The 23,852-nt window shown below is 40.5% G+C and overlaps 3 protein-coding genes across 6 annotated transcripts; 2 read left to right on the forward strand and 1 right to left on the reverse strand.

Moving 5' to 3' along the window:
- The first annotated feature begins 65 nt into the window (after nt 1-65).
- On the forward strand, nt 66-9,348 carry LOC135645532 (probable ADP-ribosylation factor GTPase-activating protein AGD14). Of its 4 annotated transcripts, none has more exons than XM_065164011.1 (15): nt 66-190; nt 302-534; nt 716-840; nt 2,256-2,317; nt 2,519-2,606; nt 2,714-2,775; nt 2,849-2,942; nt 3,108-3,476; nt 4,656-5,123; nt 5,205-5,354; nt 5,445-5,546; nt 5,634-5,717; nt 8,067-8,196; nt 8,290-8,359; nt 8,852-9,348. In XM_065164011.1, exons 3-15 carry the CDS (start codon nt 742-744, stop codon nt 8,988-8,990), a joined length of 1,917 nt encoding a protein of 638 aa, XP_065020083.1. In that variant the 5' UTR covers nt 66-190; nt 302-534; nt 716-741; the 3' UTR covers nt 8,991-9,348. The 4 variants fall into 4 exon arrangements, with proteins under 4 accessions (XP_065020083.1, XP_065020086.1, XP_065020084.1 ...); XM_065164012.1 differs by having other exon boundaries at nt 70-190; nt 305-534; XM_065164014.1 differs by lacking the exon at nt 8,067-8,196 and having other exon boundaries at nt 8,852-8,992.
- Nucleotides 9,349-12,352: 3,004 nt separating this feature from the next.
- Nucleotides 12,353-14,944, reverse strand: LOC135644580 (leucine-rich repeat extensin-like protein 3). Its single transcript, XM_065162282.1, has one exon. The coding sequence runs from the start codon at nt 14,605-14,607 to the stop codon at nt 12,709-12,711; it is 1,899 nt and encodes a 632-aa protein (XP_065018354.1). The 5' UTR covers nt 14,608-14,944; the 3' UTR covers nt 12,353-12,708.
- A 5,398-nt stretch (nt 14,945-20,342) lies between these two features.
- On the forward strand, nt 20,343-23,627 carry LOC135646261 (uncharacterized). Its single transcript, XM_065165616.1, has 2 exons — nt 20,343-21,479; nt 23,307-23,627. Exons 1-2 carry the CDS (start codon nt 20,467-20,469, stop codon nt 23,344-23,346), a joined length of 1,053 nt encoding a protein of 350 aa, XP_065021688.1. The 5' UTR covers nt 20,343-20,466; the 3' UTR covers nt 23,347-23,627.
- The last annotated feature ends 225 nt before the right edge of the window (nt 23,628-23,852 follow it).

Consider the following 23,852-nt stretch of genomic DNA (forward strand, 5'->3'; position numbering starts at 1 on the left):
GGCGATAAACTTAAATGCGCTGGTGGCGTATGTGTAAATTCAGGGCGTTCTCAAGGACAAATGCGGGGGCGTGAACGCAGCTTGGGCCGCCAAAGGCGCCCGTCGCCCACCTGCGAAACATTTTGCTCCAATCCAGAGAGACGGAAGGGAAGACCGTCTTCCTCCCTTTCAAATGACATCCGAAGCGGAGGTCAACGAGGATTCTTGCGATCCTCTCTCTCTTCTTCCTTTTTCCTTCTCGGTTACTATTACTATTACTGTTATTATTATTATCATCGATTAACTATATATCCATCTTCAGCAGCAGCGGCAGTAGCAGCAGCCCCATCCGAAGGGAAGCAGAAGCAACAAAAAATCCCCGAATCTGGACAGATCGATCGATGCGGCTGATTCTCCGTCATCCGTGCCCCCTCTCCCGGTTCCAATTCTTTCGCCATATTCTAGTAACTGCTGCTCTCGCGAGAGTCCAAGTTTCTTCTCTATCCTAAGCCCTAATCGAGAGCAAAAAAAAAGGATAAAGTGACGACAAAAAAGGTTTCTTTGCTGCTCACACTTTGACCTTTCTTGCTTTCTTTCTGTGCCTCCCTTTTCCGTCTGGCTAGGCTGCAGATCTTGAGGAGTCTTAGCATAGCCCCTCAGTTTCTTTGGGACTTCCGGGCTGCTCTTTCTTTCCGTTACTTGACTATACCTCTTCTTGGACTTGGGTCGCTTCTAGAGGGAGCAAGGAAAAGGGGGATTCCGATGGCGAGTCGGGTGAGGGAGGATGAGAAGAACGAAAGGATCATCCGCGGGCTCCTGAAGCTTCCTGCAAATCGGAGATGCATCAACTGCAATAGTCTGGTATTACTTCTTATCAGTATCTCTTTTTCATTATTTCTTCGTCACCCCAACTACCCTAGCCAGATCTCAACTTCTCCTCCTTTTTCATGTCGTTGAATTAGGTTAATTCTGCCGATTTAACATACTATATGTAGATATATCTAAAATTTAGTTGTTCTGGTTCCTTCAGCATTTGTTGGCGACCCTTTCTCGTTTTACTTGTAGGTTCAGTAACGCATGGGGCATCAACCAGACATACAGAGAGATTGAAAAAAAAACGAAAAAGATATAGGTTCCAAATGATACTTTGTAAAACTATAGCCTCCTTGAGAACTTTTTGGAGTGAGAGACACATGACACACTAAATTCCGTAAAAAATTAAATTCTATGCCAGCTATATTTCTCTTTTCCGCCTTGAGTAGCATCACTCAAATTGACAGATGTACCTTGATTTTCTTCATCTTTTTTATAGTTTACCAGATGGGCGTCTCATGTGCTTTGCTTGCCACCTCCCCCTTTTGTCTGCTTGGGAACTTTTGTATTCGGCTGGAACAGAGAGGAGAAACTAAAATTCTAGTACATGACTGGTCACAAATGAAACTTTTAACAGGAACGATTCTAGTACTAAAATTCTATCTGATCATTACATTTTCTTCGACTCTAGTGACACATGTGACAACTTTGTTTGTTTTACTTATTCTATATTTACTTTATGTTAGTCTTCTTTCACAGTTTTCAGTTGTATTCAGCTGGAACAGAGAGGAGAAACTCCATTTCCATGTGACAACTTTGTTTGTTTTACTTATTTTATGTTTACTTTATGTTAGTCTTTTGCCACACCATCTTGTTTCAAAGTAATATACTCCATTTCCATGAGTATTTTTGATGTATGCTTATCTATATAAAAATCACTCCATAACTGTCTTAAAGTAATCTATATGATTCTGGAGGTTCTTCTTGTTGTTCTGCAATATATTTTGGCCTTCTTCATGGATGCTATTTTTTTGTTCTTATAATACAAACATTCATGTGTGGCAAGTGTATCGACCAAGTACTTCATCCTGTGCTTCTCTTTTCGAGGGAAATAATAAAAGATGGGGATGAGAGTGCGTGGGGTGATTTAGTCCTTTTTCATAAATGAAAAATGTATCTCGTATCTCTTCAAAATGTGTCGTGTGTCACAAATGTCCCTAGGGACTTTTAATCATATAGTGATGGCTGGTGTTTGAATATGGTCATAGTAATTTGCGTAACAGAACAACTACATGAAGAATGACTGAATATTGCAGATTACCAAGACTAGTTTGTTGTTGCTTTGTGACTTCTTTATCATCTAGCTCATACACCTTTAAGTTGCATTGCTTAGAGTTGGGATTTTAAGTGAGATGACCTTTGTTATGGAAGATGGCCTATGTTAATTTACTTCTCATCGACAGGGGCCTCAATATGTATGCACAAATTTCTGGACATTCATATGTACAAATTGTAGCGGAATACAGTAAGTGTTTCTTGTCAACTCCTTTTAGTTATTTTTTATTTTGTTGGTCACTGGTTCTCTTTCTTGATTGGCATGCACCTATCTATGATCATGAAGATTATTAAAAATATATATGTTTGATAATGAGTCTTTTGCCGAATATCTTGGATGACATACTATTCTTCATTGCTTCTCTGCTGACCTCACAACTATATTTTTCAGTCGAGAGTTCACACACCGCGTAAAGTCTATATCCATGGCCAAATTTACTTCACAGGAAGTTTCTGCTCTTCAAGAAGGAGGGAATGAGGTTGGAGAGCTGCCCATCCAAGCACTTCTTTAATCTGATGCCTCTTCAAAAAATAGTTCTTTCTGACTTTTCCTGTGATATCTTTTAACTTTGTCCTTTATATGCAGCGTGCTAAAGAAATTTATTTCAAAGAGTGGGACCCACAGCATCATTCCTTTCCTGATAACAGGTTTACTGCTGATTCTAGTGTTTTCTTTTTTGTACCTGTCTAGGTTGTAAACTTATTCAACATTTGGTTTCAGTAATATTGACAGACTTAGAGAATTCATTAAGCATGTCTATGTGGACCGGAGATATGCAGGGGAAAGAAGTTTTGACAGACCTCCAAGAGTGAAGGTGATAATTTAGTGTTCTGGAAGATCTTAAAATATTTGCTACATTTATCATCTTGAATATAGTGTGATTCTGACATTGTTGGTTTTTGTGATACTTATTTTGTGGTACCTAGGCATATGATATCCCTTACCATATCTGCTTGTGACAAATTTTACTAATTTGTAGGGTGATATTGAAGATTCTTATTTAAATAGGGGTTCCAAAAGCCCACCATATGATGATACAAATGGGCGAAGTTATGGTGAACGACCTGGTTCTGCAAGTCCTGCATACAACTACAGAACAAGCCCTGGTCGCTTTGACAGAGATGATAAATCTGTACACAGAAATCAAGAGCGCAATATTGTGGACCAGCAGTTTCCTGATGGTCCAAAGATTGAGGAGAGGTCACAAAACCAACAGAAAGATGTTGATGCATCTAAATCTCCTGTGGTACAACCTGTTGGAGGAGTCATCAATGTTCCACCTGCTCCAATTGGTGACCCTGCAAAACCAAGTGGACTTCAATTCCCTCGTACTTCTGCACCTGTACAGGTGAAATTTATAGTGTCTAATAATACAGTATTTCTGGCACATTCATGTGCTTTTTATGTAAATTAATCTTGTCTGCATGTGTATGCACCTATGCACTTTCCTTCTGGTGGAAATTAGTGTCTTAGTCTTATCATTAATATGGTGATGCTATGCGCACTTGCTTAAACTCGTCATACCAGATATGAACCATCATATTCTCAAATTTCAAATATTTACCCAAACTTGTGCTTGATTCAAGATCAAAGTGATTGCCTCTTTGTCCTGTTTTGGATGTTTGTTTATATTGATATTATTGGTTGCAGTTGTTTTATTGCTTGTAATAAAAAAAACAACTACAATATTTGAGGAGTATATCCATTGAGAATGTAGACCTCCAGAAGAACCTCCAGGATTTTAATGGTAAATCACTCAATTCTTCATCCACATTGGATGTGGAACTAAACTAGGATGACACAGTCACTTAGTTCATCTAAGATAGGTTTGTTTTGTTGTTAATTTTATATAACCATATATTAAGCAAATATTATACATTTTACTGCTTTTGATCCATTTTGGCAATGTCTTTGTGTAATCTTCTTCAGTAGATTATCCATTTACCTCTCATGTAATCCTTTACTAGTTATATGTAAATTATGTTGTACTAGAACCTGGAAAATCTCATTATTCTACTTAAAAAGATATTCACAATAAATTCATAATCAGGAATTGAATCATACCTGAAATATGCACTTTTGCTTGGATTTGTGTCTGGTATATGATGATATCTTGGTAGGCATTATTGAGATGTCATGAAACCCACTGATCTGTAAGCATGAGACTCAAAAAGGATATGGATATTATACATGGGTGTCATCCAAGAGATGGAAATGTAGTTTGCTTGAGTCATACTTCTTGACCGATCTCCAATTTATCCACCTGTGGGACCTGTTTTTGCAGGGTTACTACAATTTGAAATTACTTATTTTGCATGGTTACTACAAGTTGAAATAAACTTCTTTCCTTGGATTGTAACTTCTCCTGCTTGAATCTTGAGCATGAATTTCTTATTTTGAAATTATTTCTTTTGCATGGTTACTGCAAGTTGAAATAAACTTCTTTCCTGGATTGTTACTTCTCCCGCTTGAATCTTGAGCATGAGTTTCTTATAGGAAACTATTAAGGCTAGATACTTATTGTTAGGGTATATTTCAGAATGTGGCATCTTCAAGTAGCAGAGGATCCAGTATTGGGAATTCAGTTGAGCTGAAATTGGTAAGCTCTGGAAGTTTGATTGATTTTGATGCAGATCCTGTTCCTCCTGTTGCTGGAGCTGTTAATCAATCCGTACCCCAACAAACTGCCTCTTTGCCTGCTGAAAGTGGAGGTTGGGCATCTTTTGATGACTCTTCCCAATTGAAGGTGACCCAGGTGAGACCAGCTGTAAGCACACTGGAATCTGTGCTATCCCAGTTGTCAGTTCCGCAGACTGCTTCTGCTGCTAGGACTCCAAGCGTATCTGTTGCTGGGATCAATTTGTTTTCCAACCAGACTAGTTCTGGGCAATGGCCAACCATGCAGCAGCACCAGCTTTCTCCACTCCAAGCTCATAACGTTCAGTCAAGTAATCTACCATTCAGCACACCTGTTATTGGGGCTCCAAGCAACCAGGTATTTTTATTTGTCAATATTTTAACCTGGTTAGATTATTTAGTAAATAACTGATTAGGTTTTGTACACAATTCACTTCAGGTTGCACCAAATTCACATGGAACCACAGCTACTCTAACTGGTCAATCATCTCAAGTAGTGTACAAACCACTTCATGAACACACCGCTGGAGTTTCACCAGAGTCTTCTTTTTCAGAGGCAAAGCCTAGTGGAAGAAGAGAACTTCCTGCGGTAATCATTTGAATACAGGGTCTTGTAATGATTGATGATTCACATGCTTGAAGCAGTGGGAATTCTTCATGACTATCAACTCAATTGCAGGATCTTTTTACCATGACTTATCCATCAACATTGGCTCCATTCTCTTATTATCAGACATCTCAGCGCTATATGGGCTATGGTACACAATATCCAACTGCAGTTGTATGTGCTACTGCTTCTCATCTTTTAATGGGAAACTTTCTGCAATGTCATACTTTTTATGATGACTTGCAACCTTTTCCACTGCAGGCTCTGCCAGCTTATTCTCATTCTTTGACATCATCAAACCCATTTGCTTTTGTTGATGAACCAAAGTTAGTCCATGCTTCCACGGTATGTTGACTATAGTGATGATTATAATATGTTTTGGAGTCTTTTTTTTAACAAATTTATCTTTTTGGGATTCTGTAATGATCCACTGCATAAATAGTGGGTATTCTCTATTTGATTCTTTAATAGTTTGATGAGCAAAATGAATCTTCCACATTGTATACACTTGAACACCTTAATTTTTCTAAACTTTGTACTGCATGACAGAGAATCTAAACATTTTTTGATCAAGGATATGTGGGTACCATTGGTTGTCCTATGTGCATGTGGGAGCCAACCTATTTCAGTACCAAATCCAATTGGGTTGTAAGGTCGACATATGTCACGAAACGAGTGTATGGATAGGTCCGACGAATGCCCCTCTGATACTTAGGTTAAATGTGTGGAGAAAATAGGGCTTTTGAAAGAGAAGTTATTTTCGTACCTGAAGCCCTTTTAAAGATGGGTCAAATAAGCATCAGAATTTCATGGGAAGTTATTTCATGAGAGTGGTTTCGTGGAGTTTGGCGGACATTTCTCGGACTTGAGGAGTCACTCAAATGTCGTGGTGGAGTCTCTGATATGAGTGTTGGGATGGTGAAGATGTAAACTTCCCATATCATCTGCCCCATTGTGCTCTGATACACGTAGAGTGTCAGGGCACAATGTTTTGGTGAAATAAATTGCTAGGTGATTTCCATTTCGTTGGGTGGTCGAGGTGCTTCTAAATTCAACTTGACCACGCCATAGGGTTGGGATGCTCCTCTGACTTGGCATGTCAATGTCATAGACCCAGGATGCTTCATGATCTGAATCAACCATGTCATGCATTTGGGATGCTCCATGGCTGGATTTAATCAAGTCAATTTCAGTCATGGAGTTGAGATGTTACATGGATGGAATCAGTCGCATCAGGGATTCGAGACGTTTTATGTCTAGATTCGGTCACATTTAGGTATTTGGGATGCTTCATGGCTGGGTTTTGCAGGGATCCAGCTGAATCCACTCATATCCGCACTCCAACCTTGCAACCGAATTGGGTACTGAACCAGGTTGGCTCCCTGACATGCATAAGACAACTAAAAACAACACTAACCTCAGGCTATCTTAGATTTCAGAATTGGGCAGTGAGGACAGCCCAATCTGATCAGTTTAATGTCTGATCTTGGCTGAACTAAACAATTTCAGTTTCTGAATGTGTTTAACTGAAGTAATAGGATAGTATGGCCTGTCAACTGAGAAATCCAGGTACCAAATTGTCATATTTTGTCAGAGAAATGCTTGCTTCAATAAGATTGCAACTATATCATAAATTGTTCATCTTTCCTTGTTTATTCCAATCAACTCTATTCTGAACATAAATTAGTCCTTCTTGAATTCTGAAGTGGACGATATGTGAGCTTGGGAAGAAAAGGGATAAAGGTCATGCTAACAGCTTTCTTTCGTGTTACACACAATAAGTTCTTGAACAACCCCTAAACTACAATGACAACAACAACAAAGTCATAAAGTCTCAACTACTTGAAATCAGCTACGTTGATATTTTGCCATCATTAAGATTTATAAAGAGTCATATATTTAGTAAAGAGTATTTAAAATTTTATTTATATTTTTTATTAAAATTTGTTAGGCCTTCTTCTGTTCTCTTCGCATGCCACTAATAGTAATCGTATCTTTTGCCACCTCTCTTTTGTCTGTTTGTTAATGCATCTGCTTAATTCTTGTTGTACTCTGTTACTGAATTCTTGAATCAAGTTCTTAACACCATTATTGACATTGATTTTTCATCATTCTCCCAACATGTTCTGTGCTGTTTTATTAATGTGTCTGCCTCCTCTTGTAATATCACTAATTTTTTGCAATTGATTTCTTGAGCATGTGGAGTGAACTGGAGTGATGCTATGATGGGAAACACTTGCTTGTTATGTACTATTCTTAAGTTACTAGGAATAGTCAGGGCATCTACAATGGCCACCAGATCATAATGTAACTAAATTTCACTAATTACTTTTTTGTTGTGATAATTGTGTGCTTGGTACTTGAATCATGCAAGCACAGACTTGTTGACTTTGTATACAATGTTATCAGATGGATGAGTTGTATTCTTTCATCAGATTATATTACTTCCAACTATATCCTCACATATAATGTTAGACATCGCGTTCACGTAACAGTTAGTAATTTTGGTGGGGAACTTCATTATTCGTAAGCATAATAACATAATTATGCCCTAAAACAACTCGTGTGGTGGATGATTCAAGTCTCTTCTGAGTTTATGTTACTTTGACTGCCAACTTTTCAAGAAACGACTAAGGTCTGCAGCTGCTCACTTATTCTTTGTTCCATTTGTTATCATTCCTTCTTTCCGTTTAGTTCCCAAATTTGGCACCGCTGCAAGGAGCATTACCAAATGTGGATGGTCATTCATCCATACTGCATACATCCAGCTTACCCACCCAACAATGGTTACCCCAACAGCAAATTCTGTCAGCTGTGCCTCAAAGTAAAATAATAAATCTTTTAATTTGTGTTTTCTGGCATGTTATCATAATTGACTAATAATTCATTGATGCCAATGGTTGAATTCAATCTTCAGGTCCGTATATGGTACAGCAAGGTGCAAGTCCTATACGCCAGTCACCAACTATAGCTATGTTTCCTGTGACGTAAGTCTCTTGGAGTTAATTTGTTTTTTTCTGTGTATTTATTTTCTTCAACAATCAATCTGAACCTACTTAGAGTATTCATAGATCAGGAAGTCGTAAATGATTCAGAAGCAATAGATTTGGTGCAGTGGTCATCAGTCTGTCAAAAGTGCAATGCGTATTATTTGTTTCATTTGCAATATCTATGCAGTATGTTATAAGCTTGATTAAATGTTAGAAATCTGTGTTTCACTTATAGGGATGTTAAAGTTGTATTATGTCATGCTCATGGGTTCTTGTGATTTCTTTTTTATGGCTCCTTTACCTGTTCTTAGATTCCATTTTAATAAAAAATCTGGTGAAATACTGGATTATAACATTCCACATTAATTGGATACATATCACAAGTTTGTACCTGAACACTATATGATAATACTTCTTTTACCGGTAATTTTGTTCTTTTGAATTACGCCACAAATTACAAGCGGCTAAGTTTTGGTTATATGGCTGCAGGCATCAAGCAATCAGAGGTTTTAACATGGAAGGAGCTTCTTTTAATTTACCAGGGAGCGATCAGCATTTAGCAACCAGAAACTACCAACCACAACCCCCAAGTACATTTGCTCCTCCTGGAGGAAATCCTTTCGGATAAACATGCATTGATACGGCTGACTGGTTCATGCCTTGGATCTCTCCATGCATTGCCTGGTAGGCGTTAAGATTGAAAAGTCTGAGCTAGCTTGTCTGATTAAGAGAGCCAAAGGGTTGGTGCAGTGAAGAATATCTCAAGTTGATTTTTAATGGCAGTAGCGAGAAGATGTGCTGTAATAATAGCATTAGAGAGGTAGAACTTCTCTTGATGAGAAGGTTCTGGCAAATGTCTTTTCTTTTTTTATTTTTATTTTTTGCTGCTTTTCATACATATACTGAAGCGTGGCTTGATGTGCCAATTGTACGTGTTTGTATGCTTGTCCAGGTTTCCTAGATGCGCGAAGCACTTGTTTGATCTCTTTAATCGTGTTGATGATTGTTTCAGCCCGGAACTGTAGTAATTTCCGGAAACTAGTAGGTTATCTTTTAAGTTATTTTTCCTTGGGGACCATGACGGATGATTGTAATTTGTATCATCTAGCTGCCGACTGTTTGTCATCAATCGCAGATAAGACTGAGGTAGCATCGAGCCGATGCTGATGTGGGTATGACACTTGGTCGATGTGTTGGGAGGACGTTGAATCGGATAAGATGTCATGGATCTGTTACGAGGACATTGGTCGATATGTTTATGTGTTGAGTTTTTTTATCATCTATTTTTATTGTGTTTCAGTATGCGGAAGATGTCAGAACATAATAACCATTTTGATCTGTTTGGAGATCAATGCTGCTTCTAGCCTCACCCAACTATGTTGAAGATAATCTTGGTTTGTGGTTGGTTGGATTCGATTGTATAGAAAACAAATCATTGTTAGATTTCATCATCAAGGATGAAGGATATACTTCATGGTAAAATTCAATTGCATTAGAATAAAAGGAAGTTTCACATCAGTGTAAGAGTAGGAATGTTTTATGGTTGGATTCGATTGTGTTGAAGGCAAATCGTGGTTAGATTTTGTCGTCAAGGATGAAGGATACTTGATAGTAAGATTCAATTGCACAATAAGAAAAGGAAGCTTCATAATCAAAGTCGACTGCATTAGCCGAGATGTTGATCCACTCGTGTGATTGGAGTTAGTATGCATAACCACTTTTAGTGTGTCTTGGTTATGGTGCCTGGATGTGAATCAAGTCTCGACAATCTGAGATCATTGTTTAACTATCGATTTTTCCCTAGTCAATCAAGTAAGTAGTTCGACCTCAACATCCAGTTGAACCCTTAAAAATTTAAGGAAATTATGGGCATGTCGCCCCATTAGTTGATCCATCGAGCAAAGAGAGGGTTTGAGTGACAAAGTCACTGGTTGATCAACAACCCCTAAGAAAAGGATAATTTTTTAGTTTTCATTGTCTTTATGCTTACTAAGAATTTTGGCATTGTCGAACCTTTAAAATTTCAGCATTCACTAATCTCTCGAAACCCTTTTCCAAAGGTCCAAAATGTCTTCTACTTTATTATTTTTTTTCTAGAAATTAGATTGATTATCAATTATTTTGCCTCTCTCAACCTTTACTAACTACTCTTCTTCCTCAAAAAGATTAAAAGTAATTATTGCGGGGGAGGATGTCCCTTCATGATGATTCCTTCGGATAGTGAAGCGCTATAGTTCATGATAAGCTCCTTTTTTGTGTTAGTTATGAAGATTATGGCTATCTCCAATCTCTATTCTTCACTGCTCGATCTTATGATCAGTTTCATATGCTAAATCATTATTTTTACACTTACATTGACACACTGGAGGTGCAAGTTTAATTCCCTTTCCTCCTTCCCTTCTTTATTATGATATTTCTTATACAAGAGAAACCTCACTTGTTTAGGTGGCATCAAACTCATAGCAGTACCTTGTATCGTTTGCGAGTGTCGTGGTCTTCGCATTGACACGATGCTTATCTTATTACATTCGTGCAATAACATTTGTGGTTCAACATATTTCCTTTCAACCCAAAACAAATATAAGGTCCATAGGGGCACCAAGCACTAGCAAGAATTGGAATGAATATTTTTTTTCTATATTTCTTCGTCGGAGCTCTAAAGGGTGTGATCCTTCCAAATCTCTCGTGTCTTGTTTAAATCCAATGCCATCTCCCAAATGAGTGTATTTGGAGCTCCTTGTTTTTATACTTGAGTTTTTTTTCTAAATTCTCATGCGTGACTTAGCTTTTATTCTTATAGAACTAAAATTCTCGAGAATTCTCTTTTGAGCAACCGATAATAGGAAAAAAGAGAAAGGCCCTTAAATCCTCCCGATCGAGAGAAGAGCATGAAGAGGCAATAGAGTAGTCAAGGGTCTCATTGGGTCTTTAGATCAACGCTCGTATCAATATAAGAGAAGGAGAGGCAGGCACGAGAGCTACCAAAGCATATAACTAACTAGCCAAACACTCCCCCTCCATTAGGAATCGACAAAGGCAAACAAACTGATGGAACCTCCAACTCTAAGGGAACCAGTTCACCCACCACCTCTCAGGGGAGTCCTCCTAATGGTCTGATATGTCAAGACCACTCAAGTTGAGTGGTCTTGACATAGACCCTCACTATAAGCAATACATTGAAATCGATGGATGTTGGACTTGTATCTATCTAAAGATTTGTCTACCTAGAAGACATAGACCCTCATCAAAGCCATAATCATTTTATGATATTAAGTTTCACCACTCCTTATCTTTGGCTTAAGGTCGTCATATGATGAATATAGTTCTCAATCGAGCCAATGGTGCATCAGTTATCATAATGCTCCTCCTAATGGAGTGGGAGGACCATGATGATGCATTATAATGTTCTAACCTCTTTTCACATGGCATATATATATATATATATATATATATATATATATATATATATATATATATATATATATATATATATATATGCCATGTGACATAAAAAAAGAAGAGATTTATATGTATTAAACATAATGTGTTCGTTATCAAAGTGGTTTTACTCCATATAATTGATTTAAATAAATGGATAAGTAAGCATTGATTGATATGATAACTTTTTATCTCATAAACATATGATCTAATATGTAGCGATCATCAATTATTTGTTATGAGCATAACTCTTTTGTACAAAAGAGACTATTAATTATTTTCGTTGATACTTACTCTAATACGATAAACTTTGGAGTTCATTACTATTGAATCAATATATTGCTATACGTTTTCTTTGAATCGTATCGTATTCTCAGCTATATATTTGTGCTCATAAAAAAAAAACTATAATTCTTATTTGAAGATAAAATATTGTAGAGCTGAAGGATTATTCGAATTGAAGGTAGATTTAATAATTAATTAAAGAACACAGACCACCACTTCTCTCCACAATTATCGAGTTCGAGGGATCAAATTTCTTGCACAAGAGCACAGCAGTCGCATCAAGAAGCATGCAGTCACATCCAAACGTACAGAAATAACAGCGAGCAATGTAGGACAGGAAGCTTACCAACGGAGGTAGCATTCTGAGTATACTCGATGAATCAATCATACCATGATATGAGAAGGGAAAGAAGAGAGTAGAGGAGGGAGAACGCGCCATTGATAATATCCAAGTCGGGCGATCTGGTGGAGGAACCACGAAGAAGAGAGGAGAAGAAGGATAATGTAGAATTTGATGGAGGAATATTTCACCGGAAGATTTGCCAAGAATACTGGAAAAAAAGGGAGACGATAGCTTTAGCGATGGAGAGGTACGAGGGTGACCAAGAAAATCTGCACATGAATTAATAGATAGGAGGCGGCGGAGGTGACGCATATGAAATTCCAACAACAGCCGGCAGTGGTTCTACTTCTTCGGATACGGGTGAGGGTGACGGTGGGTCCACGCACGGAGGAGGTGGTGGCTCGATGCACCGAGGTGGCGGCGGCTCAATACATGGAGGCGGTGACGCAGGAGACTCTATACATGGAGGCGGAGGCGGAGGCGGAGGTGGGGAGTACGATGGAGGCGGAGGTGGGGGTGAGTTGGGTGGCGGAGGCGGCGGTGAACTTGGCGGCGGCGGGGGGGAATTGATCGGAGGTGGTGGAGATGGGTGAGATGGAGGGGGAGAATGGGGTGGGCTTGGTGGCGGAAAATACACAGGTGGTGGAGGGAAGTTCGGTGGAGGTGGCGGTGGAGATTGTTTACAGTAGATTGGCGGTGATGGATATCTTGCGCAGTAGACGGGTGGCGAAGGAGATCGTGGGCAGTAGACTGGCAGCGGCGGTGGCGACCGGACACAGTAAGGTATCGGTGGTGGAGAAGGAGGAGGCGGTGGCGGCGGTGGCGGAGGTGGTGGAGGAAATGGCGGAGGAGGTGACGGTGGTGGCGGAGAAGGTGGTGGAGGAGGTGACGGCGGTGGCGGAGAAGGCGGAGGGGGTGACGGTGGTGGCGGAGAAGGCGGCGGAGGAGGTGACGGCGGTGGCGGAGAAGGTGGAGGAGGTGACGGCGGTGGCGGAGAAGTCGGAGGAGGCGGCGGGGGCAGTGCCGGTACGAAGGGCTTGCAGCCAAAAGTGGAGCAGTCGACGGGATGATGAGGCAGGAAGGACTGACATTGGCGGTCCGAGCGCTGCCTCGGCCTATCGGCGAGGCAATTACGGCGGTCGTCGAACGATTCCACCGCCAAGCACTGGGGCGGCTCGCCGGTGAAGAAGTTGTACGAGTAGGTGAAGTTCTTGAGGCGCGGCAGGGCGCAGATCGAGGCCGGGATCCCTCCGGAGAGAAGATTGTGAGCGACGTCCAGCTGCTCCAGGCTGAGCATTCCGGCGACGGAGCCCGGCAGCGGCCCCACGAGCTTGTTGAAGCTGATATCGAGCACGGTCAGGCTCCGGAGGAGGCCGATTTCCGGGGGGAAGCAGGAGCTGAGGCCATTGTTCATGAGGATGATCTCGTTGAGCGTCCGGGACATGTTGCCGAGGGTGGCAGGCAGGCAGCCGTGGAAGCGGTTGTTAGCGAGGACGACGACGGAGACTGGGGAGTTGCCGAGGTTTTCAGGGATGTCGAAGGCGAAGCGGTTGTGGTTGATGAAAATGGCGTCAAGATCCCGGTCGAAGAGCTCTGGTGGCACCGCGCCCTCGAACTCGTTGAAGCGGAGGTCGAGGTAGCGGAGGGAAGGGAGGCGGAGGACGACGTCAGGGAAGGGGCCGGCGAGGCGATTGTTGCTGACATCGAGCTCGTGGAGGAGGGCGAGGCGGCGGAGGGAGCGGGGGAGGGTGCCGCAGAAGCGATTGGAGTTGATGTGGAGGAGGGCGAGGTCGGCGAGGAGGCCGAGCTGGTGGGGAAGGTAGCCAGCGAGGTCGCCGTGGTTGAGATCGACGCCGGCGACGACGGTGAGGTTAGGGTCGGAAGGGAGGGGGGAGCAAAAGACACCGGTGTAGTTGCAGACGCCGGGGCCGACCCAGTTGCCGGTGAGGTTCAAGGGATCGGAGATGATGGCGAGCTTCCAGGCCTGGATGGCAATGTAGGCGTCGCGGAGGTGGGGGTTGGGGAAAGCTGAGTCATCGGCGTCATGGCCATCATGGAGGAGCTGCCGCAGCCGCCGGATGTGGCCATGGCTCCCCGAGCAGGACGAGGCGAGAGGGAGGAGGAGGGAGGATAATAGCAGAAGAAAGGAGAACGGACTCGCTCTGCTATGTTTCTTCATCTCATCATCCTCCTATGTTGAAACAAGGCTCGACTCTGGTTGCACAGAGGGGGAGACTGAGAGAGAGAGAGAGGCTGAGGCTGCGGCTGCTGCTGCTGCTGTTGTGTCTGTTACTTATGGAGGAAGAAGGATGCCTCGGGGGATGAAAGGCGGGGCCCGAGTATCGATAAATCAAACGGGAAAGGCTCAGGAGCGAACTAATACAAGGACGCATACCCGAGGTGAACAGCCAAATCACAGCTCAATGCCTTGCTCCTCAAATGGACGGTCTCGATGACCTCTTTCCTCCCCGAGTATCACAGTCGCATCTTCTTCGTGCACTTTTTAGTGTAAACAATCTTAAGTCGTGGCATCGAGGCCGACGTGATTGGGTTCGAGTCTGAATGATTAGGAATCTTCTTGGGACGACCCTTGAGACTACTGAGGTGGCCGCCGATTGTGGTGGTCTGATCGCGACGGGGTCACCGTTTCCTTTGGGAGGGGACTCCTCGCTTGGGCGTTCTGTGGGGGCCTCCGTCTTAGCACTTGCACACAGGTCAGGTCGAGAGAGCTCGACCCGACCCCTCCAACGATCAAGTCAGTGGATAATCTTAAAGGAATTTTCCTTTTCTTCCCTTCTCGAGCCGAACGCAAGGGTTTTTATAGGGAAGCTTACTGTTTCCTGATGTGCCTGCTTGCAGGGAGCAGGATCGTACTCCTGGTAACGTCTGACAGCGGTGTTGGCGTAGTGTGAAGGATCGAGCCTGAGCAGAATGTTAATATGCCTCGACCGACGTTTCGGTCTGTTTGACCAGGTGGTGTCAAGTCAACCGAAACGTCATCTGGGGCAGCTGACGTCACCCCGAGTGTTGATAACAAGGGAGGAGGATAAAGTAAGCTGCGGGTGAGCAAGTGAGTAAGATTGGGTTTGAATCCTTTTCCGTTCATCAGGCATCGGGACTACCAAGTAAGTATTTTAGATGATCCAATATGGGATTGGGTATTAAGAAACAGAATGCCGCCGTTACGACGGGCGTGCACATCGTAGAGCTTTGGGCACCGCTGCAGATCCCATTATTATTATTAGTTTGTATGCTCCACGCAGTTCGTTAATCAGTAACGGGACGGGACGCCCGTGTCGGTTGTGGATCTGTTCTCCGTTGTCACCGCCCCCTTCTTCCCTGGTGGACGGCAGCGCTCCGTGGATGATCCAACGGCTGCGATGGGAGGATTCGACGCCACAAGGGCACGATATATAGTTTGTCCCCTGAAGTGTAAATAGTAACGAGAGATGTACAATTGTCGGCTGGCCTAAAGATGATCCTCTCACGTCTTTACTGTGCTTAATTTTCATGATCCATTTCGAAATCGGTGGTTTTAATTTAGTAAAATTTAAAACTAGAATCGAACTGCAAGTATTAATTCTATAATAGAAATTGTTAGTTTTTGTTTTGGTTTCGATACGATCGATTTTAGTTTCGATTCAGATAAATATATTTTTATTTTTTTATTAAAAATATAATTATAATATGTAAAATTAAATTTTATTTTTAAAATTTTAAAAAATAGATATATGAGTGTAAATGTGTCATGACATAACCAAAAAAATTATAAAATTAAGTAAAATTATAAATATTTAATCACTTTCGGTACCTAACGTTTAGATTGTTCAGGATATGTTGAATAAAATGTTATTATCTTCACGGGTGATTTTTTTTAATTTTATTTCATCGTTTTTAACTGATTATTGATGCATACTTGAATTTTAACCGATTTAGAGGTTATGCTTGATCTAGTTTCATTCGGGATTTATCCTCCCATGTTTAAGACTTGCTCCATGACTAGTGGCTTCCACTTGTTATCAAATCAACAAGAGATCAAGAGCTTAAGAATGTTTAAGCTTCAATAAGTGCTTAATAAAAGATTCGAGAGAAAAATTGAGGAGATTGAGAGGTATTTATTTATAGGATTTTTTTTCTTCCTAAAATGCCTTCAAAACTAGTTGGTATTTGATCAGTAGAAGGGGCAAACCTATCATTTTATATTTTTTAGATTTGTTTAATTATAAAATAATCAAAATATCCCTAAATATAGTTATTGGGAGGGGCAAACTAGTCATTTGCTCCTCTATCGGACTGCTTTGATCCCTTTCTGATACGGTTTAGAATCGATAAATCATTTAAATAATTTAATTTTGATTCTTATTCGAAACGAGCTGTAACGTACAATATCCAAACTTAAAAAACAATTGGGTATTCTCCTCCCAAAAGACGATATTTCCGACGGTGATCTTGTTGCTCCTGTACCCATCACCGAGTACTGCAGGATTGATTGGACTAGCTGCTCCTGGAGCTCACATTTCTTTTTATAATGGATTAGACTGGAACATATCGCTAAGTGCATTTGTACACTGCTCCATGCAATTTGATCCGACCCTCAAACTAAATGAACTCCTCGTTGTTCCGTCACACTCATGCCGACACCAGCTTGGGTGGTCCGTCGTCAACTTGGGTTTACGTGCCCCGTCATGCAGCGGGGACTGTGGCCTGCGATCAATAGTCCACGTTGTACTAATATTACATCCATAAACAGCAAGACTCGCCATAAAAAAGTGTCAGGGGAGATCGATCCGGTCCCACCATACCATTTTAACTACCGGTTCGCACTTTATAATATCACAGAAAGGATTAGCCACTGTCATTATCGGCGTACTGTATGTGTTCTGGCACAGAGCGATGATTAGAAGATATTTACTGAGGTAAGAGGAGTCGGAGAGGGTTGGAAAAGTGGGCAATAATAAAATGGACATAGTAGGATGGGTGGATGCCCAACCAGTCGGAGGAGTTGCGCAGCGGTACAAACGAAAGACCCCGCGCGGGCCGGCGGGGCTTTCGTGTTTGTCGCCGTCGGCACGAGTAGATCGCGTCCGCTTCGGTGGTGTCGGTGCCGTCAAAACAGAGAAACGAAAAGATGAAGCGAGCACTGAAAAAGTAAATTCAAGAACGGTACCATTTGGGCGAGATGATGCAGGCGAACCGCACATATGATCGAGCCACAGTAGTCTCCTGTCTGATATGATGATTGATATGACGATGTTTTATCATCGCCGCTCGCTCGTTTTTTCCATGCTCGTAATTATGTTATTATTATTATATTAAAAATTATCAAAAATTAAGATCCAATAACAACAACAACAACAACAACAACAACAACAACAATAATAATAATAATAATAATAATAATAATAATAATAATAGATCAAATCCATCTTTCTATATCATTCAAAAAAAATTAATTAATCTATAATCTCATGTTGTTAGATATGGTCATATAATTTAATATTATTTCAATTGATCCATTAATTAATAAGATATAAAAGAAACTTAAAATCAAAATAAATAAATAATTAAAAATATATTTAAAAATAATTTTACCTAATTAGATAAAAAAAATTAAAAAAATATTTTATACATTGTTATAAATCTTAAAATAAACCAGTAAGCTTAATAGGTACTATAGTAAATCCAACTACAAATGTTAGGTATAGCAATCATATATTATCATATCATACTCTCTTTTATGTACTATAATACTATTAGTTTTTCTTAATATAATCCATAATGACCCATGCATAATATCAAGATATTATGTTTATCTTATCAAAGTAATCATATTATCACATTCAATTATAATATACATAAATATAAATATAAATATAAATATAAAATTAAAAATAAATAATTTTAATTTTTAAAAATATCAATAATAACATGTACCTAAGAATGCATCACCATATCTTTTATAACTTACTCACAAGCCTAATTATAAATAAGAATATATTCTTTAGACCGTAAAACCTTAGTAAATTGATTAGTAATCATCATGATGGTGCTTAGGTTCTTAATTGACACTTATTGTTTGTGCACTTTTTCTCTAACTATCAAGTATTTTATCTAGATGTACTTAAAACCAATAGAGTTCTTATTAACCTTAGAGAAAAAAACTTCTCTGGTGTTATCATAAAAAATCTTCAATGGCTTGATAATTGAGTTGATCACACTAAGTTTTGAGATAAAATTTTATAACTATAAAGCTTTATTTGTGACCTCAGATCATACTACAAATTCAGCTTCTAATAAGCAATTACTTTATACTTTTTCAAAAAATTGGTTCTCCAATTAACATAAATATAAATCATGAAATTAACTTCCTTTGTTGTCCCCTCTCATCGTGCCATACGTGATTGTTCTCACTATACATGGGTTCCTCACAAGCGAAACACCTATGTTGCCATGCACCACTAAAACTCGTTACACTGTACAACTATGCACTTGCATCACGACTCTCACAGTCATCGTGATGCATGACTTTGCTCACGCATCTACTCGGTTATGACTATTCTTGTCCATCATACAATCACTGATATTCTAGCCTTCGATGTCCAATTGGTGTCGATTAGGCCAACAAATGCCATTGTAGCGATATTACTATAGCAGTCACATTCGTCGTAAGTAGTAACACTAATGTAGTCGCCTACAACCAAGGCAAGCCAACTATTGCAAGGCTATCACACATAAGCAACTTGTATGTGACTGCCTTTGACTATTGCACCCCATGGAGATTTCACTACATATAGTAGCACCTATACATAGTTGCTACTTGCAACTAGGTTTACAAGGAGGCCATCGCTCTTAACAATATGATCATCAACAACAAGCAATCAATGATGGTCAATCGATCAGACACGAGAAACCTGACATTGCTTGCAAAAAGGTGACAAGTCAAACTAGATAGAAAAGTAGATCAATAATATATATGGATTGTTTGGGCATCGTAAATTTAAATTGAATAACATATCTCGCAAGCGAAAGGTGTTAATAAACAGATCTAAGATATTTGATTTAAAAAACATGACTCTAATACCAATTATTAGCATAAAAATAATTATTATGATATTATTATATGTGTCAAAAATTAAAATCAATTAACGATATATCAAATTTATGATATATACCTTTCGATACCATTTAGAGAAAAATTTTATTTAAAGTACATAAGTTGTAATAATATCGATCTATAAGAGAATCAAAGTCATCTTTTCTTTTTTTCTTATCCTTTATAAGATCACTAAGAGCGATGAGTTAGGAATTAAAGAAGATTAAGAATAAATCTATAATATTAATAATTGATGTTTCGTTCTTGAGAGGTAGGATATACGATGATAATTAGGAGAGTCTCTTGATCGTCTCCTAAAATTTTTTTATTATAATTAGATTTCAACATCATCATTATTAATTTCAACAAACTTCGTCAGGAAGCACCCTATGCCTTTGCATTATTGCTCCAACGTCGTCAAGTGAAGATTCCTTTGTTTTCCCTTTTACTTTTGTTTACATTTTCTTCGTTACACTGCAGATTTCACGAATTCGAGTAAGCCAAACTATTATCGTCATCAATAAAGCCAATGCACGTGATAGACTCCGTAACATACGCAAAACCAATAGCAGATTGCTGATCGCTGTGCCGTAACGATGCGGTGGAACTATAGGATTCCGTTGATTCAAAGTACCCACGGTTTACACTAACCCTCGCAATAACAGATCTTCGACCCTCTGTGGAGTGAGGGCTAATTTTTCTTACACTATTTGGTGCAGCAGTGTTGGGTGATTCGCGACAAGAGAACGAATCGGGCTACTGAATTGGATGTGACGTTGGACTCGCGTGATAGTCTTGCGGGTCGTAAACCCGACCCGGCCCGCGAGTCTCGTTTGGGCGATCGATCGTGTCATTCGTTCGGCGTCGCCTCCTAAAATGCCCGGATCGAACGCCTAGCCTAGGGTTTCCCCTCCTCCCACTCCTCCTCCCCCTCCCCCACTGCCGATGGACGATGCCCGGTTCCCTCCCCATCGTCGGTCCAAGGCCCCCTTCCGCGACCTCCCGCCTCGATCCCCGTTTGGTCGTCGCTACCCCGACGATGACGAGGACGAAGAAGGAGAAGAAGAGGAGGACAACGAGGAGGAGCATAACGACATGCATCAGCCCATGGACGACGACTACGATGACGACTCCTCATCCGAGAGCCGTGGCAAGCGGAAGAGGATCGATGAACTCGCCCTGGGGTTCGAATTCGCCCCGCGTGTAAACCCCGAGGCCTCCGCTCCATCCTCCAAGCCTGCTGCCCGGACCTCGACCTTCGACCTCCTGGATCCGTGGGGCGATCGCTTCGCTCAGAACGGTCGGAGGAGCCTCCGAGCGGATGAGGGCAGCGATATCGCCAAGAAAGTCTCGCTGGCCTCTAAGGCTAATCGAACCAACGCTTATCGTGGGAATCGGTTTGAGAAGTACAAGAAGGAGAAGCTGAGCACGGCGGAGGATGGGAATTTTGGAAGCAAATGGGTTTATTTTAAGAAGATGGACGCTTTGATGTCATCCCCGTCACCGCTGCCAGGACGGCAGCAGCCACATCTCTTTTCTAGTTCCAGCGTCTATCAGAATCGTTGTAGTGGCAATCATGAGAAGAGAGACGGTCTAGGGAACACCAGATATGACGGTGACTGTGATGATGAGGATGTCGACTCTGATGGGCTCCCACCAAAGAGGATGAATGTCTTGAGGTGCTCGGATTCTTCTTTTAGGATGCTTGCTGAGTCAATTCAGAAGTTTGGAGACATCTATGAGAAGATGGAGATTCATCAGAGGCAGCAGATGGCAGAGCTGGAAAGGATGAGGAAGGAGTTCCAAAGGGATTTGGAGGTGCAGAAAAGGCAGATTTTGGAGAAGGCACAAGAGGAGATTGCAAAATTGACAGAGGAGGGTAGGGGAGATGATGAAGAGGATAGGGAAGATAAGGAGGAAGACAGTGATGATGGTGATTCTGCTGATAACCTTAGCGGGTAGGTTAATGGTGACCTTGTTGACTTTGTTTTCCATTATTGATTGTCTCTACATAATTATATATTTTTTGTCAATATTTTATAGTTGTCACTCTTATTTTATCAAAATGAAAAAAATGAAGTAGTTCATTGGAAATCTTAAAATGTGCATGGCACATTAGATTCCATTAGTGTTGGCTACTGTTTGTGGCTTATGTTTACAGATGGCTCTTTAGGTTTTAGTGAAGTGGGGAGTTACGTTACTGACTGGGATAGTAAAATGGAATGAGGACTCTGACATGCTGAAGAAATTTGTTATTTTGAGAGATGATATATTAAAGTTTAATTGATGTCATGGTTGTTATTTTTTCACTTGTTAGTATGTCAGTTAGGCTTTATTAAAAATATACTAGGCTATCATCTAGGTAATATCTTTAATTGAGTTAATTTTAGTATTGTTAGTAGCAGCATTATGATTGACACTTCTCGAAACATCTTTTAAATTTATATCATTGTCATAAAGCTTTTTAGGATGTTGTCGGTAGACTTATCATATCTGGAAGATGTTTGTGTATTATGAAATTGGGTTGTTTTGGATCTGGGATTTTATAATGAAAGGATGTAGGTTAGCTTTCAATGAAATTGGGTTGCTTTGGATCTGGGACTTTTATAATGAAAGGATGTAGGCTAGCTTTCAAAGTATAGAAGTCTTCAGAGGAAAGTACAAGATTTCTGCCTTAGAAATGAGTACAAGTCCCTGACTCAATAGTCAATACCGAAAGAACTCACCTGTGGAAGTGCTTGTGCCGCATTGGACTCCCAACTTGAACTTGACATCTGTTAAATTAATTGATTTTAGACATGCTTATGTACTTGTTCAAGTATTTGGGATAAGATACAAGCCCGTAACGTTGTGGGTGAATCCCCTGAAAAAGTTTATGCGGAGAAGGGCAGTAACTCGTGCACTTTAAAAAAATAAATAAATAAAGTCCTATACTTTCTCAAGCCAGAGGACATATCCCCTTGGGGGTGTATCAAGTGGTCCATGCTAGTTGTGTTAATATGCAGTTGAGAAATTCTTATTGTTTGGTCATATCTTAGATTGTCACACTGTAGAATTTGCCTTTGCCTACATATCGTTGAATCTTTTCACTATAGGTCCCTAGCCTGAAAAAAGAGTGGTGCATTAGGTACTTGATACTCAGCATAAGATCCCTTCAAATGTTTTGAGGATGGACTTTAATATTTTTGTATAGGACCAGGTCACTCTTAGCTTGTAAAAAAATCCATGGAGTTGTCCCGAGTTAGTTCAGATATTTCAGCTTCTTGTTATTGTTGTAGTCTTTGGAGCTCGAAAGAACTACTGATTGATGAAGACAACCTAGAATTGCCTACTTGGATTGGTTTGGAATCATAGGAGAGTTCTATTCTTTTGATGCTACAGTATCTCCGAGTATTGTTTCACATGACTATTAGCAATTTCGTGCATTTTGTGGCCTCTGGCTGTTGTGTCTTGATGTAAAAGTTATTAAGTTGATGGCTTTTACTTGAGAATATGAGTTGGGTATTAGATTATGTGCTCCCTAATCATGCCCGCTGTGGCCTCTGGGAGCTGAAAGTTTGCTTTCCCTCAAGACTACTGCTATTAATGCTAGAGGGCTTTTAATTAAAGCTTCTGGGGCTGGAGAGGGGCCTCTTGTAGAACTCCACTAGCACTCCTTTGGATTGTTGTTGTCTTGAACTGATTTAACCCGCTAGTTGATAAAAGTTGTGCAGTAATGTGCTTTTTGTTAATTATTTTTTTTGCTGTATCAGGTATCAAAATTTGTTGCTTTTCTTGTTCTGTAGGTTCGTATCTGCTTCATTCTTCCTGACGGCCTTTGTCTGAGAAAGAGAGTGATTCCCGAGTACCCATTGGCTGCTTTGGATTGCTTCTGCGCACCCACTTCCACGTGCTGTTCTAAATAACAAATTCTGTACTGAAGTTACATGGACACTTGATGTGGTTGGGGGCCGAGGAGGAAGCTTTGTATTTCCACTATGTTTGAATAGCTAGCTCATTGGCATCCCCTATTTAACACCCCATTTTACCCAAACGTTTAGATTCTAGAGTTTCATGACAAGATGTGTATTTGCATGATTAGTCTCGAAGTTGGTCATTTGTTTGTATTGGTTTCTTCTGATGGTTGACATGACAAAGTATTTTTGTTTGTACAGGGTCTGGTTTTAGACGCATGGGGGCCTGTGTCGCACCTCGAGCGGATTTCTCGTTTTCGGCCCATACACTGCCTTCGACTGCTACTTTTGTTTGGTGGGTGTGGCATGCCATTGCTGTCCGTCTCTTCATCTATCAGTTTATCTAAACTAAAGTAGAGAAAATAATAATAATAATAA

This window comes from Musa acuminata, chromosome BXJ3-8, assembly GCF_036884655.1.
Source record: "Musa acuminata AAA Group cultivar baxijiao chromosome BXJ3-8, Cavendish_Baxijiao_AAA, whole genome shotgun sequence".
NCBI lineage: Eukaryota > Viridiplantae > Streptophyta > Magnoliopsida > Zingiberales > Musaceae > Musa > Musa acuminata.

Excerpts from the sequence above, each read along its gene's own strand:
- LOC135644580 (XM_065162282.1), bottom strand. The coding sequence starts at position 14,607 with ATGAAGAAACATAGCAGAGCGAGTCCGTTCTCCTTTCTTCTGCTATTA.
- LOC135645532 (XM_065164011.1), top strand. The coding sequence starts at position 742 with ATGGCGAGTCGGGTGAGGGAGGATGAGAAGAACGAAAGGATCATCCGC. Across the intron at positions 5,547-5,633 it reads CACAATATCCAACTGCAGTT|GCTCTGCCAGCTTATTCTCA; the intron begins GTATGTGCTACT and ends TTTCCACTGCAG. Across the intron at positions 8,197-8,289 it reads TCTGTCAGCTGTGCCTCAAA|GTCCGTATATGGTACAGCAA; the intron begins GTAAAATAATAA and ends TTCAATCTTCAG.
- LOC135646261 (XM_065165616.1), top strand. The coding sequence starts at position 20,467 with ATGGACGATGCCCGGTTCCCTCCCCATCGTCGGTCCAAGGCCCCCTTC. Across the intron at positions 21,480-23,306 it reads TCTGCTGATAACCTTAGCGG|GTTCGTATCTGCTTCATTCT; the intron begins GTAGGTTAATGG and ends CTTGTTCTGTAG.